General features: G+C 40.4%; 1 protein-coding gene across 1 annotated transcript in view; it reads left to right on the plus strand.

Moving 5' to 3' along the window:
- trip11 (thyroid hormone receptor interactor 11) overlaps positions 1–18825 on the plus strand; it is a 97933-nt gene that overhangs the window by 32994 nt on the left and 46114 nt on the right. The window contains exons 19-21 of the mRNA XM_065025034.1: positions 6904–7106; positions 8414–8552; positions 9214–9318. Of these exons, the coding sequence (XP_064881106.1) occupies positions 6904–7106; positions 8414–8552; positions 9214–9318 (447 nt within the window). The remainder of the gene's footprint in view (positions 1–6903; positions 7107–8413; positions 8553–9213; positions 9319–18825) is intronic.

Raw genomic sequence — 18825 nt, forward strand, 5'->3', positions numbered from 1 at the left:
ATACATGTAGTAGTAGTCTACATATAGTATATAGAGGTAGTAGTAGTCTACATATAGTATATAGAGGTAGTAGTAGCCTACATATAGTATATAGATGTAGTAGTAGTCTGTATATAGAGGTAGTAGTAGTCTACATATAGTATATAGATGTAGTAGTAGTCTGTATATAGAGGTAGTAGTAATCTACATATAGTATATAGAGGTAGTAGTAGTCTGTATATAGAGGTAGTAGTAATCTACATATAGTATATAGAGGTAGTAGTAGTCTACATATAGTATATAGAGGTAGTAGTAGTCTGTATATAGAGGTAGTAGTAGTCTACATATAGTATATAGAGGTAGTAGTAGTCTGTATATAGAGGTAGTAGTAGTCTGTATATAGCGGTAGTCTACATATAGTATATAGAGGTAGTAGTAGTCTGTATATAGAGGTAGTAGTAGTCTACATATAGTATATAGAGGTAGTAGTAGTCTACATATTGTATATAGAGGTAGTAGTAGTCTACATATAGTATATAGAGGTAGTAGTAGTCTGTATATAGAGGTAGTAGTAGTCTGTATATAGAGGTAGTAGTAGTCTACATATAGTATATAGAGGTAGTAGTAGTCTGTATATAGAGGTAGTAGTAGTCTACATATAGTATATAGAGGTAGTAGTAGTCTGTATATAGAGGTAGTAGTAGTCTACATATAGTATATAGAGCTAGTAGTAGTCTGTATATAGAGGTAGTAGTAGTCTACATATAGTATATAGAGGTAGTAGTAGTCTGTATATAGAGGTAGTAGTAGTCTACATATAGTATATAGAGGTAGTAGTAGTCTACATATAGTATATAGAGGTAGTAGTAGTCTGTATATAGAGGTAGTAGTAGTCTGTATATAGAGGTAGTAGTAGTCTACATATAGTATATAGAGGTAGTAGTAGTCTGTATATAGAGGTAGTAGTAGTCGACATATAGTATATAGAGGTAGTAGTAGTCTACATATAGTATATAGAGGTAGTAGTAGTCTGTATATAGAGGTAGTAGTAGTCTGTATATAGAGGTAGTAGTAGTCTGTATATAGAGGTAGTAGTAGTCTACATATAGTATATAGAGGTAGTAGTAGTCTGTATATAGAGGTAGTAGTAGTCTACATATAGAGGTAGTAGTAGTCTACATATAGTATATAGAGGTAGTAGTAGTCTACATATAGTATATAGAGGTAGTAGTAGTCTGTATATAGAGGTAGTAGTAGTCTACATATAGTATATAGAGGTAGTAGTAGTCTACATATAGTATATAGAGGTAGTAGTAGTCTGTATATAGCGGTAGTAGTAGTCTACATATAGTATATAGAGGTAGTAGTAGTCTACATATAGTATATAGAGGTAGTAGTAGTCTACATATAGTATATAGAGGTAGTAGTAGTCTGTATATAGAGGTAGTAGTAGTCTGTATATAGAGGTAGTAGTAGTCTGTATATAGAGGTAGTAGTAGTCTGTATATAGCGGTAGTAGTAGTCTACATATAGTATATAGAGGTAGTAGTAGTCTGTATATAGAGGTAGTAGTAGTCTGTATATAGAGGTAGTAGTAGTCTGTATATAGAGGTAGTAGTAGTCTGTATATAGCGGTAGTAGTAGTCTACATATAGTATATAGAGGTAGTAGTAGTCTGTATATAGAGGTAGTAGTAGTCTACATATAGTATATAGAGGTAGTAGTAGTCTGTATATAGAGGTAGTAGTAGTCTACATATAGTATATAGAGGTAGTAGTAGTCTGTATATAGAGGTAGTAGTAGTCTGTATATAGAGGTAGTAGTAGTCTACATATAGTATATAGAGGTAGTAGTAGTCTGTATATAGAGGTAGTAGTAGTCTACATATAGTATATAGAGGTAGTAGTAGTCTACATATAGTATATAGAGGTAGTAGTAGTCTACATATTGTATATAGAGGTAGTAGTAGTCTACATATAGTATACATGTAGTAGTAGTCTACATATAGTATATAGAGGTAGTAGTAGTCTACATATAGTATATAGAGGTAGTAGTAGTCTACATATAGTATATAGAGGTAGTAGTAGTCTGTATATAGAGGTAGTAGTAGTCTGTATATAGAGGTAGTAGTAGTCTGTATATAGAGGTAGTAGTAGTCTGTATATAGAGGTAGTAGTAGTCTACATATAGTATATAGAGGTAGTAGTAGTCTACATATAGTATATAGAGGTAGTAGTAGTCTGTATATAGAGGTAGTAGTAGTCTACATATAGTATATAGAGGTAGTAGTAGTCTACATATAGTATATAGAGGTAGTAGTAATCTACATATAGTATATAGAGGTAGTAGTAGTCTACATATAGTATATAGAGGTAGTAGTAGTCTACATATAGTATATAGAGGTAGTAGTAGTCTACATATAGTATATAGAGGTAGTAGTAGTCTACATATAGTATATAGAGGTAGTAGTAGTCTACATATAGTATATAGAGGTAGTAGTAGTCTGTATATAGAGGTAGTAGTAATCTACATATAGTATATAGAGGTAGTAGTAGTCTACATATAGTATATAGAGGTAGTAGTAGTCTGTATATAGAGGTAGTAGTAGTCTGTATATAGCGGTAGTCTACATATAGTATATAGAGGTAGTAGTAGTCTGTATATAGAGGTAGTAGTAGTCTACATATAGTATATAGAGGTAGTAGTAGTCTGTATATAGCGGTAGTAGTAGTCTACATATTGTATATAGAGGTAGTAGTAGTCTACATATAGTATATAGAGGTAGTAGTAGTCTGTATATAGAGGTAGTAGTAGTCTGTATATAGAGGTAGTAGTAGTCTACATATAGTATATAGAGGTAGTAGTAGTCTGTATATAGAGGTAGTAGTAGTCTACATATAGTATATAGAGGTAGTAGTAGTCTGTATATAGAGGTAGTAGTAGTCTACATATAGTATATAGAGCTAGTAGTAGTCTGTATATAGAGGTAGTAGTAGTCTACATATAGTATATAGAGGTAGTAGTAGTCTGTATATAGAGGTAGTAGTAGTCTACATATAGTATATAGAGGTAGTAGTAGTCTACATATAGTATATAGAGGTAGTAGTAGTCTGTATATAGAGGTAGTAGTAGTCTGTATATAGAGGTAGTAGTAGTCTACATATAGTATATAGAGGTAGTAGTAGTCTGTATATAGAGGTAGTAGTAGTCTGTATATAGAGGTAGTAGTAGTCTACATATAGTATATAGAGGTAGTAGTAGTCTGTATATAGAGGTAGTAGTAGTCTGTATATAGAGGTAGTAGTAGTCTACATATAGTATATAGAGGTAGTAGTAGTCTGTATATAGAGGTAGTAGTAGTCTACATATAGTATATAGAGGTAGTAGTAGTCTGTATATAGAGGTAGTAGTAGTCTACATATAGAGGTAGTAGTAGTCTACATATAGTATATAGAGGTAGTAGTAGTCTACATATAGTATATAGAGGTAGTAGTAGTCTGTATATAGCGGTAGTAGTAGTCTACATATAGTATATAGAGGTAGTAGTAGTCTACATATAGTATATAGAGGTAGTAGTAGTCTACATATAGTATATAGAGGTAGTAGTAGTCTGTATATAGAGGTAGTAGTAGTCTGTATATAGAGGTAGTAGTAGTCTGTATATAGAGGTAGTAGTAGTCTGTATATAGCGGTAGTAGTAGTCTACATATAGTATATAGAGGTAGTAGTAGTCTGTATATAGAGGTAGTAGTAGTCTGTATATAGAGGTAGTAGTAGTCTGTATATAGAGGTAGTAGTAGTCTGTATATAGAGGTAGTAGTAGTCTGTATATAGCGGTAGTAGTAGTCTACATATAGTATATAGAGGTAGTAGTAGTCTGTATATAGAGGTAGTAGTAGTCTACATATAGTATATAGAGGTAGTAGTAGTCTGTATATAGAGGTAGTAGTAGTCTACATATAGTATATAGAGGTAGTAGTAGTCTGTATATAGAGGTAGTAGTAGTCTGTATATAGAGGTAGTAGTAGTCTACATATAGTATATAGAGGTAGTAGTAGTCTGTATATAGAGGTAGTAGTAGTCTACATATAGTATATAGAGGTAGTAGTAGTCTACATATAGTATATAGAGGTAGTAGTAGTCTACATATTGTATATAGAGGTAGTAGTAGTCTACATATAGTATACATGTAGTAGTAGTCTACATATAGTATATAGAGGTAGTAGTAGTCTACATATAGTATATAGAGGTAGTAGTAGTCTGTATATAGAGGTAGTAGTAGTCTGTATATAGAGGTAGTAGTAGTCTGTATATAGAGGTAGTAGTAGTCTGTATATAGAGGTAGTAGTAGTCTACATATAGTATATAGAGGTAGTAGTAGTCTACATATAGTATATAGAGGTAGTAGTAGTCTACATATAGAGGTAGTAGTAGTCTACATATAGTATATAGAGGTAGTAGTAGTCTACATATAGTATATAGAGGTAGTAGTAGTCTACATATAGTATATAGAGGTAGTAGTAGTCTACATATAGTATATAGAGGTAGTAGTAGTCTGTATATAGAGGTAGTAGTAGTCTGTATATAGAGGTAGTAGTAGTCTACATATAGTATATAGAGGTAGTAGTAGTCTGTATATAGAGGTAGTAGTAGTCTACATATAGTATATAGAGGTAGTAGTAGTCTACATATAGTATATAGAGGTAGTAGTAGTCTACATATTGTATATAGAGGTAGTAGTAGTCTACATATAGTATACATGTAGTAGTAGTCTACATATAGTATATAGAGGTAGTAGTAGTCTACATATAGTATATAGAGGTAGTAGTAGTCTGTATATAGAGGTAGTAGTAGTCTGTATATAGAGGTAGTAGTAGTCTGTATATAGAGGTAGTAGTAGTCTGTATATAGAGGTAGTAGTAGTCTACATATAGTATATAGAGGTAGTAGTAGTCTACATATAGTATATAGAGGTAGTAGTAGTCTGTATATAGTAGTAGTAGTCTACATATAGTATATAGAGGTAGTAGTAGTCTACATATAGTATATAGAGGTAGTAGTAATCTACATATAGTATATAGAGGTAGTAGTAGTCTACATATAGTATATAGAGGTAGTAGTAGTCTACATATATAGAGGTAGTAGTAGTCTGTATAGGTAGTAGTAGTCTGTATATAGAGGTAGTAGTAGTCTGTATATAGAGGTAGTAGTAGTCTGTATATAGAGGTATAGTAGTCTACATATAGTATATAGAGGTAGTAGTAGTCTATAGAGGTAGTAGTAGTATATAGAGGTAGTAGTAGTCTACATATAGTATAGAGTATATAGATAGTATATGTAGTAGTCTACATATAGTATATAGAGGTAGTAGTAGTCTACATATAGTATATAGAGGTAGTAGTAGTCTACATATAGTATATAGAGGTAGTAGTAGTCTGTATATAGAGGTAGTAGTAGTCTACATATAGTATATAGAGGTAGTAGTAGTCTACATATAGTATATAGAGGTAGTAGTAGTCATATAGTATATAGAGGTAGTAGTAGTCTGTATATAGAGGTAGTAGTAGTCTACATATAGTATATAGAGGTAGTAGTAATCTACATATAGTATATAGAGGTAGTAGTAGTCTACATATACATAGTAGTATATAGAGGTAGTAGTAGTCTACATATAGTATATAGAGTAGTAGTACATATAGTATATAGAGGTAGTAGTAATCTACATATAGTATATAGAGGTAGTAGTAGTCTGTATATAGAGGTAGTAGTAGTCTACATATAGTATATAGAGGTAGTAGTAGTCTACATATAGTATATAGAGGTAGTAGTAGTCTACATATAGTATATAGAGGTAGTAGTAGTCTGTATATAGAGGTAGTAGTAGTCTATAGATATAGTATATAGAGGTAGTAGTAGTCTGTATATAGAGGTAGTAGTAGTCTACATATAGTATATAGAGGTAGTAGTAGTCTGTATATAGAGGTAGTAGTAGTCTGTATATAGAGGTAGTAGTAGTAGTCTACATATAGTATATAGAGGTAGTATAGTATATAGAGGTAGTAGTAGTCTGTATATAGAGGTAGTAGTAGTCTCTGTATATAGAGGTAGTAGTAGTCTACATATAGTATATAGAGGTAGTAGTAGTCTACATATAGTATATAGAGGTAGTAGTAGTCTACATATAGTATATAGTAGTCTGTAGTAGTAGTCTGTATATAGAGGTAGTAGTAGTCTCTGTATATAGAGGTAGTAGTCTACATATAGTATATAGAGGTAGTAGTAGTCTGTATATAGAGGTAGTAGTAGTCTACATATAGTATATAGAGGTAGTAGTAGTCTGTATATAGAGGTAGTAGTAGTCTACATATAGTATATAGAGGTAGTAGTAGTCTGTATATAGAGGTAGTAGTAATCTACATATAGTATATAGAGGTAGTAGTAGTCTGTATATAGAGGTAGTAGTAATCTACATATAGTATATAGAGGTAGTAGTAGTCTGTATATAGAGGTAGTAGTAGTCTGTATATAGAGGTAGTAGTAGTCTACATATAGTATATAGAGGTAGTAGTAGTCTGTATATAGAGGTAGTAGTAATCTACATATAGTATATAGAGGTAGTAGTAGTCTGTATATAGAGGTAGTAGTAGTCTGTATATAGAGGTAGTAGTAGTCTGTATATAGAGGTAGTAGTAGTCTGTATATTAGAGGTAGTAGTAGTCTGTATATAGAGGTAGTAGTAGTCTGTATATAGAGGTAGTAGTAGTCTGTATATAGATGCAGTAAAAACAGAACAATAAGAGGATATAATAAACAAATGGACACATTTTTTAAAATTGTGTAAAGTGTGTAAAGTGACTGTGTAAAATTGGTGAATGTGTGTAGAATTTGGGATTGTTAAAGTAAAATGTGTTTCTGTTCATTTAGGTGCTGGCGGTGCTGAATGAGAAGACGAGGGAGAACAGTCAGCTGAGGGGGGACTACCAGCGCATCATGGACATTGTAGCAGGGAAGGAAGCTGTGCTCCTCAAGGTCCAGCAGGAGAACCAGAGGCTGTCCACCATGTCTGACCCCTCAGGCAGCCAGGAGATGTTCAGAGAGACCATCCAGAACCTGTCCCGGATCATCAGGTGTAGTTGTGTTGTACATTCGGTGCAGAAATACAGTAACTCAGTTGGTAGAACACGGTCCTTGCTACTCCAGGATAATGGATTCCTTTCCCGGGAGTACAAGTCCATTTGAATAAAAGTGTCTGCTAAATTATATACTCTACCGTTCAAGAGTTTGGGGTCCATAAAAAAAAAAAAAGCAGTATCTGAGAATGGCCAATAAAAAGAAAAGATTAAGATGGGCAAAAGAACACAGACACTGGACAGAGGAACTCTGCCTAGAAGGCCAGCATCCCAGAGTCTCCTCTTCACTGTTGATGTTGAGACTGGACAGAGGAACTCTGCCTAGAAGGCCAGCATCCCGGAGTCGCCTCTTCGCTGTTGACGTTGAGACTGGTGTTTTGCAGGGTACTATTTAATGAAGTTGCCAGTCTGTTTCTCAAACTAGACACTCTAAAATACTTGTCCTCTTGCTCAGTTGTGCACCGGGGCCTCCCACTCCTCGTTCTATTCTGGTTAGAGCCAGTTTGCGTTGTTCTGTGAAGGGAATAGTACACAGCGTTGTACGAGATCTTCAGTTTCTTGGTAATTTCTCACATGAAATAGCCTTCATTTCTCAGAACAAGAATAGACTGACGAGTGTCTGAAGAAAGTTCTTTGTTTCTGGCCATTTTGAGCCTGTAATCGAATGCACAATTGCTGATGCTCCAGATACTCGACTAGTCTACAGAAGGACAGTTTTATTCCTTCTTTAATCAGTTTTCAGCTGTGCTAACATAATTGCAAAATGGTTTTCTAATGATCAATTAGCCTTTTGATTGTTGCTGATAATGGGCCTCTGTACACCTATGTACATATTTCATTAAAAATCAGCCGCGTCCAGCTACAACAGTCATTTACAACATTAACAATGTCTACACTGTATTTCTGATCAATTTGATGTTATTTTAATCAACAAAAAATTTGCTTTTCTTTCAATCACAAGTACATTTCTAAGTGACCCCAAACTTTTAAACGGTAGTGTATATATATGTATGTGTAATAAATTGTTATTATATATATATATATATATTATATATTATATATTATATATATATATATATATATATTATATATATATATATATATATATATATATATATATATATATATATATATATAAAATGTGTTTTGGTGCCATCTTGCCCCTTCTAGTGTACTGTGCCCTACTTGGTAATGTCATGTATCCACGTGCTGTTAAATTCTATTCTCCTGTCCTTGAGTATGCAAATACAATTTCATTTTCTTCTTATTATTGTCATCATCGTTGTTGTTGTTGTTATTATCAGAGAGAAGGACATTGAGATCGACGCGCTGACCCAGAAGTGCCAGACCCTGGTGTCGGTGCTGCAGGCAGGAGACTCTGGAGGCGTCAGCTCCAACCAGTTTGAAGAGCTGCTGCAGGACAGGGACACATTGAAACAACAGGCAAGACAAGATATTTAGCATTTTGTCTGTTTTTACAGAACTGTGTCTCACAGGACATAAAAACATTATTCACATCACAGATGAGGAATCGCTGTTTTTAAAGTGCGATAGTGCAATTCCATGTATAAAGGTGTCTCTAATGTATGTATTGGAAGGTGCCTAATGTAGCTGAGGCTAATGTAGCTGAGGCTAATGTAGCTGAGGCTAAGGTAGCTGAGGCTAATGTATGTATTGGAAGGTGCCTAATGCAGCTGAGGCTAATGCAGCTGAGGCTAATGCAGCTGAGGCTAATGCAGCTGAGGCTAATGCAGCTGAGGCTAATGCAGCTGAGGCTAATGTAGCTGAGGCTAAGGTAGCTGTGTCTAATGTATGTATTGGAAGGTGCCTAATGTAGCTGAGGCTAATGTATGTATTGGAAGGTGCCTAATGTAGCTGAGGCTAATGTAGCTGAGGCTAATGTATGTATTGGAAGGTGCCTAATGTAGCTGAGGCTAATGTAGCTGAGGCTAATGTATGTATTGGAAGGTGCCTAAGGTAGCTGAGGCTAAGGTAGCTGAGGCTAAGGTAGCTGAGGCTAAGGTAGCTGAGGCTAAGGTAGCTGAGGCTAAGGTAGCTGAGGCTAATGTAGCTGTGTCTAATGTATGTATTGTAATGTATCCAGGTGAAGAAGATGGAGGAGTGGAAGATGCAGGTGATCACCACGGTAAAGAACATGCAGCATGAATCTGGACAGCTGGTAGAGGAGCTCCACAAGCTACAGGGACAGGTAACCATCATAATATCTTAAAGTAATGAATCATGTATCATATGTAATGATAATGAGCCTGCCCAGCAGTAATAATGTTAAGATAAAGTACTAACTCAAAGCCACCCCCATACGATTGGCGAAGTAACCCTAAACGGAAACTAAAGTACTAGTCGTCCCATCCCACTGTCTACGATGACTGTAGACATCACCATAGACCCTGTAGACATCACCATAGACCCTATAGACATCACCATAGACCCTGTAGACATCACCATAGACCCTGTAGACATCACCATAGACATCACCATAGACCCTGTAGACATCACCATAGACCCTATAGACATCACCATAGACCCTATAGACATCAACATAGACCCTGTAGACATCACCATAGACCCTGTAGACATCACCATAGACCCTGTAGACATCACCATAGACCCTGTAGACATCACCATAGACCCTAGACAGACCCTATAGACATCACCATAGACCCACCATAGACATCACCCATAAACCCTATAGACATCACCATAGACATCACCCTGTAGACAGACCTATAGACATCACCATAGACATCACCATAGACCCTATAGACATCACCATAGACATCACCATAGACCCTGTAGACAGACCCTATAGACATCACCATAGACCCATAGACCCTATAGACATCACCATAGACATCACCATAGACCCTGTGACATCACCATAGACATCACCATAGACCCCATAGACATCACCATAGACCCTATAGACATCACCATAGACCCTATAGACATCACCATAGACCCTGTAGACATCACCATAGACATCACCATAGACCCCGTAGACATCACCATAGACCCTGTAGACATCACCATAGACCCGTAGACATCACCATAGACCCCGTAGACATCACCATAGACCCCGTAGACATCACCATAGACCCCGTAGACATCACCATAGACCCTATAGACATCACCATAGACATCACCATAGACCCTGTAGACAGACCCTATAGACATCACCATAGACCCTATAGACATCACCATAGACCCTGTAGACATCACCACAGACCCTGTAGACAGACCCTATAGACATCACCATAGACCCTATAGACATCACCATAGACCCTGTAGACAGACCCTATAGACCCCGTAGACATCACCATAGACCCCGTAGACATCACCATAGACCCCGTAGACATCACCATAGACCCCGTAGACATCACCATAGACCCTGTAGACATCACCATAGACCCCATAGACATCACCATAGACCCGTAGACATCACCATAGATCCCGTAGACATCACCATAGACCCCGTAGACATCACCATAGACCCTATAGACATCACCATAGACCCTATAGACATCACCATAGACCCTATAGACATCACCATAGACCCTATAGACATCACCATAGACCCTATAGACATCACCATAGACCCTGTAGACATCACCATAGACCCTATAGACATCACCATAGACCCTGTAGACATCACCATAGACCCTGTAGACATCACCATAGACCCATCACCATAGACATCACCATAGACCCTGTAGACATCACCATAGACCCTATAGACATCACCATAGACCCTGTAGACATCACCATAGACCCTGTAGACATCACCATAGACCCTGTAGACATCACCATAGACCCTATAGACATCACCATAGACCCTATAGACATCACCATAGACCCTATAGACATCACCATAGACCCTATAGACATCACTATAGACCCTGTAGACATCACCATAGACCCCGTAGACATCACCATAGACCCCGTAGACCACCATAGACATCACCATAGACCCCGTAGACATCACCATAGACCCCCATAGACATCACCATAGACCCTGTAGACATCACCATAGACATCACCTATAGACATCACCATAGACCCTATAGACATCACCATAGACCCTATAGACATCACCATAGACCCTATAGACATCACTATAGACCCTGTAGACATCACCATAGACCCTATAGACATCACTATAGACCCTATAGACATCACTATAGACCCTGTAGACATCACCATAGACCCTGTAGACATCACCATAGACATCACCATAGACCCTGTAGACATCACCATAGAACCTATAGACATCACCATAGACCCTGTAGACATCACCATAGACCCTGTAGACATCACCATAGACCCTATAGACATCACCATAGACATCACTATAGACCCTATAGACATCACCATAGACCCTGTAGACATCACTATAGACCCCGTAGACATCACCATAGACCCCGTAGACATCACCATAGACCCCGTAGACATCACCATAGACCCCGTAGACATCACCATAGACCCCGTAGACATCACCATAGACCCCGTAGACATCACCATAGACATCACCATAGACCCTATAGACATCACCATAGACCCTGTAGACATCACCATAGACCCTATAGACATCACCATAGACCCTGTAGACATCACCATAGACCCTATAGACATCACCATAGACCCTGTAGACATCACCATAGACCCTATAGACATCACCATAGACCCTGTAGACATCACCATAGACATCACCATAGACCCTGTAGACATCACCATAGACCCTATAGACATCACCATAGACCCTGTAGACATCACCATAGACCCTGTAGACATCACCATAGACCCGATAGACATTTACATTACATTACATTTACATTTAAGTCATTTAGCAGACGCTCTTATCCAGAGCGACTTACAAATTGGTGCATTCACCTTATGACCTCCAGTGGAACAGTAGTGCATCTAAATCTTTTCAGGGGGAGGGGGGGTGAGAGGGATTACTTTATCCTATCCTAGGTATTCCTTAAAGAGGAATAGGGTCTATGGACATCACCATAGACCCTGTAAACATCACCATAGACCCTGTAGACATCACCATAGACCCTGTAGACATCACCATATACCCTGTAGACATCACCATAGACCCTGTAGACATCACCATAGACCCTGTAGACATCACCATAAACCCTATAGACATCACCATAGACCCTGTAGACAGACCCTATAGACATCACCATAGACATCACCATAGACCCTGTAGACAGACCCTATAGACATCACCATAGACATCACCATAGACCCTGTAGACAGACCCTATAGACATCACCATAGACATCACCATAGACCCTGTAGACAGACCCTATAGACATCACCATAGACCCCGTAGACATCACCATAGACCCTATAGACATCACCATAGACATCACCATAGACCCTGTAGACAGACCCTATAGACATCACCATAGACCCTATAGACATCACCATAGACCCTGTAGACATCACCATAGACATCACCATAGACCCTATAGACATCACCATAGACCCTATAGACATCACCATAGACCCTGTAGACAGACCCTATAGACATCACCATAGACCCCGTAGACATCACCATAGACCCTGTAGACATCACCATAGACCCCGTAGACATCACCATAGACCCCGTAGACATCACCATAGACCCCGTAGACATCACCATAGACCCCGTAGACATCACCATAGACCCCGTAGACATCACCATAGACCCCGTAGACATCACCATAGACCCTATAGACATCACCATAGACATCACCATAGACCCTGTAGACACACCATATAGACATCACCATAGACATCACCATAGACCCTGTAGACAGACCCTATAGACATCACCATAGACCCTATAGACATCACCATAGACCCTGTAGACATCACCACAGACCCTGTAGACAGACCCTATAGACATCACCATAGACCCTATAGACATCACCATAGACCCTGTAGACAGACCCTATAGACCCCGTAGACATCACCATAGACCCCGTAGACATCACCATAGACCCCGTAGACATCACCATAGACCCCGTAGACATCACCATAGACCCCGTAGACATCACCATAGACCCCGTAGACATCACCATAGACCCCGTAGACATCACCATAGACCCCGTAGACATCACCATAGACCCCGTAGACATCACCATAGACCCCGTAGACATCACCATAGACCCCATAGACATCACCATAGACCCTATAGACATCACTATAGACCCTGTAGACATCACCATAGACCCTATGGACATCACCATAGACCCTATGGACATCACCATAGACCCCGTAGACATCACCATAGACCCCGTAGACATCACCATAGACCCCGTAGACATCACCATAGACCCCGTAGACATCACCATAGACCCTGTAGACATCACTATAGACCCTATAGACATCACTATAGACCCCGTAGACATCACCATAGACCCCGTAGACATCACCATAGACCCCGTAGACATCACCATAGACCCCGTAGACATCACCATAGACCCCGTAGACATCACCATAGACCCCGTAGACATCACCATAGACCCTGTAGACAGACCCTGTAGACATCACCATAGACCCTATAGACATCACCATAGACACTGTAGACATCACCATAGACCCTATAGACATCACCATAGACCCTGTAGACATCACCATAGACCCCGTAGACATCACCATAGACATCACCATAGACCCTGTAGACATCACCATAGACCCTGTAGACATCACCATAGACCCGATAGACATCACCATAGACCCTATAGACATCACCATAGACCCTATAGACATCACCATAGACCCTATAGACATCACCATATACCCTGTAGACAGACCCTGTAGACATCACCATAGACCCTGTAGACATCACCATAGACCCTGTAGACATCACCATAGACCCTATAGACATCACCATAGACATCACCATAGACATCACCATAGACATCACCATAGACCCTGTAGACCCTATAGACATCACCATAGACCCTGTAGACATCACCATAGACCCTGTAGACATCACCATAGACCCCGTAGACATCACCATAGACATCACCATAGACCCTGTAGACATCACCATAGACCCTGTAGACATCACCATAGACATCACCATAGACCCTGTAGACATCACCATAGACCCTGTAGACATCACCATAGACCCTGTAGACATCACCATAGACCCCGTAGACATCACCATAGACCCTATAGACATCACCATATACCCTGTAGACAGACCCTGTAGACATCACCATAGACACTGTAGACATCACCATAGACCCTATAGACATCACCATAGACCCCATAGACATCACCATAGACCCTATATACATCACCATAGACCCTGTAGACATCACCATAGACCCTATAGACATCACCATAGACCCTATAGACATCACCATAGACCCTGTAGACATCACCATAGACCCTATAGACATCACCATAGACCCTGTAGACATCACCATAGACCCTGTAGACATCACCATAGACCCTGTAGACATCACCATAGACCCTGTAGACATCACCATAGACCCTGTAGACATCACCATAGACCCTATAGACATCACCATAGACCCTATAGACATCACCATAGACCCTATAGACATCACCATAGACCCTGTAGACATCACCATAGACCCTATAGACATCACCATAGACCCTATAGACATCACCATAGACACTGTAGACATCACCATAGACCCTATAGACATCACCATAGACCCTGTAGACATCACCATAGACCCTGTAGACATCACCATAGACCCTGTAGACATCACCATAGACCCGATAGACATCACCATAGACCCTATAGACATCACCATAGACCCTATAGACATCACCATATACCCTGTAGACAGACCCTGTAGACATCACCATAGACACTGTAGACATCACCACAGACCCTGTAGACAGACCCTATAGACATCACCATAGACCCTATAGACATCACCATAGACCCTGTAGACATCACCACAGACCCTGTAGACAGACCCTATAGACATCACCATAGACCCTATAGACATCACCATAGACCCTGTAGACAGACCCTATAGACCCCGTAGACATCACCATAGACCCCGTAGACATCACCATAGACCCCGTAGACATCACCATAGACCCCGTAGACATCACCATAGACCCCATAGACATCACCATAGACCGCGTAGACATCACCATAGACCCCGTAGACATCACCATAGACCCCGTAGACATCACCATAGACCCCGTAGACATCACCATAGACCCCGTAGACATCACCATAGACCCCGTAGACATCACCATAGACCCCATAGACATCACCATAGACCCTATAGACATCACTATAGACCCTGTAGACATCACCATAGACCCTATGGACATCACCATAGACCCTATGGACATCACCATAGACCCCGTAGACATCACCATAGACCCCGTAGACATCACCATAGACCCCGTAGACATCACCATAGACCCCGTAGACATCACCATAGACCCTGTAGACATCACTATAGACCCTATAGACATCACTATAGACCCGTAGACATCACCATAGACCCCGTAGACATCACCATAGACCCCGTAGACATCACCATAGACCCCGTAGACATCACCATAGACCCCGTAGACATCACCATAGACCCCGTAGACATCACCATAGACCCTGTAGACAGACCCTGTAGACATCACCATAGACCCTATAGACATCACCATAGACACTGTAGACATCACCATAGACCCTATAGACATCACCATAGACCCTGTAGACATCACCATAGACCCCGTAGACATCACCATAGACATCACCATAGACCCTGTAGACATCACCATAGACCCTGTAGACATCACCATAGACCCGATAGACATCACCATAGACATCACCATAGACCCTGTAGACAGACCCTATAGACATCACCATAGACCCTATAGACATCACCATAGACCCTGTAGACATCACCATAGACATCACCATAGACCCTGTAGACAGACCCTATAGACATCACCATAGACCCCGTAGACATCACCATAGACCCTATAGACATCACCATAGACATCACCATAGACCCTGTAGACAGACCCTATAGACATCACCATAGACCCTATAGACATCACCATAGACCCTGTAGACATCACCATAGACATCACCATAGACCCTATAGACATCACCATAGACCCTGTAGACAGACCCTATAGACATCACCATAGACCCTGTAGACATCACCATAGACCCTGTAGACATCACCATAGACCCCGTAGACATCACCATAGACCCCGTAGACATCACCATAGACCCCGTAGACATCACCATAGACCCCGTAGACATCACCATAGACCCTATAGACATCACCATAGACCCCATAGACATCACCATAGACCCTATAGACATCACCATAGACCCCATAGACATCACCATAGACAGACCCTATAGACATCACCATAGACCCTATAGACATCACCATAGACCCTGTAGACATCACCACAGACCCTGTAGACATCACAGACCCTATAGACATCACCATAGACCCTATAGACATCACCATAGACCCTGACAGACATCACCATAGACATCCCATAGACATCACCAGACATCACCATAGACCCTGTAGACATCACCATAGACCCCGTAGACATCACCATAGACCTATAGACATCACCATAGACCCATAGACATCACCATAGACCCGTAGACATCACCATAGACCCTATAGACATCACCATAGACCCTGTAGACATCACCATAGACCCTGTAGACATCACCATAGACCCTATAGACATCACCATAGACCCTATAGACATCACCATAGACCCTGTAGACATCACCATAGACCCTATAGACATCACCATAGACCCTATAGACATCACCATAGACCCTGTAGACATCACCATAGACCCTGTAGACATCACCATAGACCCTATAGACATCACCATAGACCCCATAGACATCACCATAGACCCTATAGACATCACCATAGACCCTGTAGACATCACCATAGACCCTGTAGACCCTGTAGACATCACCATAGACCCTATAGACATCACCATAGACCCTATAGACATCACCATAGACCCTATAGACATCACCATAGACCCTATAGACATCACCATAGACCCTATAGACATCACTATAGACCCCGTAGACATCACCATAGACCCCGTAGACATCACCATAGACCCCGTAGACATCACCATAGACCCCGTAGACATCACCATAGACCCTATAGACATCACCATAGACCCCCATAGACATCACCATAGACCCTATAGACATCACCATAGACCCTGTAGACATCACCATAGACCCTATAGACATCACCATAGACCCTATAGACATCACCATAGACCCTATAGACATCACTATAGACCCTGTAGACATCACCATAGACCCTAACATCACCATAGACCCTATAGACATCACTATAGACCCTATAGACATCACCATAGACCCTGTAGACATCACCATAGACCCTGTAGACATCACCATAGACATCACCATAGACCCTGTAGACATCACCATAGAACCTATAGACATCACCATAGACCCTGTAGACATCACCATAGACCCTGTAGACATCACCATAGACCCTATAGACATCACCATAGACATCCTATAGACCCATCACCATAGACCCTGTAGACATCACTATAGACCCCGTAGACATCACCATAGACCCCGTAGACATCACCATAGACCCCGTAGACATCACCATAGACCCCGTAGACATCACCATAGACCCCGTAGACATCACCATAGACCCCGTAGACATCACCATAGACATCACCATAGACCCTATAGACATCACCATAGACCCTGTAGACATCACCATAGACCCTATAGACATCACCATAGACCCTGTAGACATCACCATAGACCCTATAGACATCACCATAGACCCTGTAGACATCACCATAGACCCTATAGACATCACCATAGACCCTGTAGACATCACCATAGACATCACCATAGACCCTGTAGACATCACCATAGACCCTGTAGACATCACCATAGACCCTATAGACATCACCATAGACCCTGTAGACATCACCATAGACCCTGTAGACATCACCATAGACCCGATAGACATCACCATTTACATTTAAGTCATTTAGCAGACGACTTATCACCATAGACCAAATTGTAGACATCACCATGACCCAGTGGAACACATCATCTAGACCAGGGGAGGGGGTGAGACATCACCATAGACCCTATCCTAGACATCACCATAGAATAGGGTCTATGGACATCACCATAGACCCTGTAAACATCACCATAGACCCTGTAGACATCACCATAGACCCTGTAGACATCACCATAGACCCTGTAGACATCACCATAGACCCTGTAGACATCACCATAGACCCTGTAGACATCACCATAAACCCTATAGACATCACCATAGACCCATAGACAGACCCATAGACCCCATAGACATCACCATAGACCCTGTAGACAGACCCTATAGACATCACCATAGACCCTGTAGACAGACCCATAGACATCACCATAGACATCACCATAGACCCTGTAGACAGACCCTATAGACATCACCATAGACCCCGTAGACATCACCATAGACCCTGTAGACATCACCATAGACCCTGTAGACATCACCATAGACCCTATAGACATCACCATAGACCCTAGACATCACCATAGACATCACCATAGACCCTGTAGACATCACCAGACCCTATAGACATCACCATAGACCCTGTAGACATCACATCATAGACCCTGTAGACATCA

This window comes from Oncorhynchus nerka, linkage group LG12, assembly GCF_034236695.1.
Source record: "Oncorhynchus nerka isolate Pitt River linkage group LG12, Oner_Uvic_2.0, whole genome shotgun sequence".
Taxonomy (NCBI): domain Eukaryota; kingdom Metazoa; phylum Chordata; class Actinopteri; order Salmoniformes; family Salmonidae; genus Oncorhynchus; species Oncorhynchus nerka.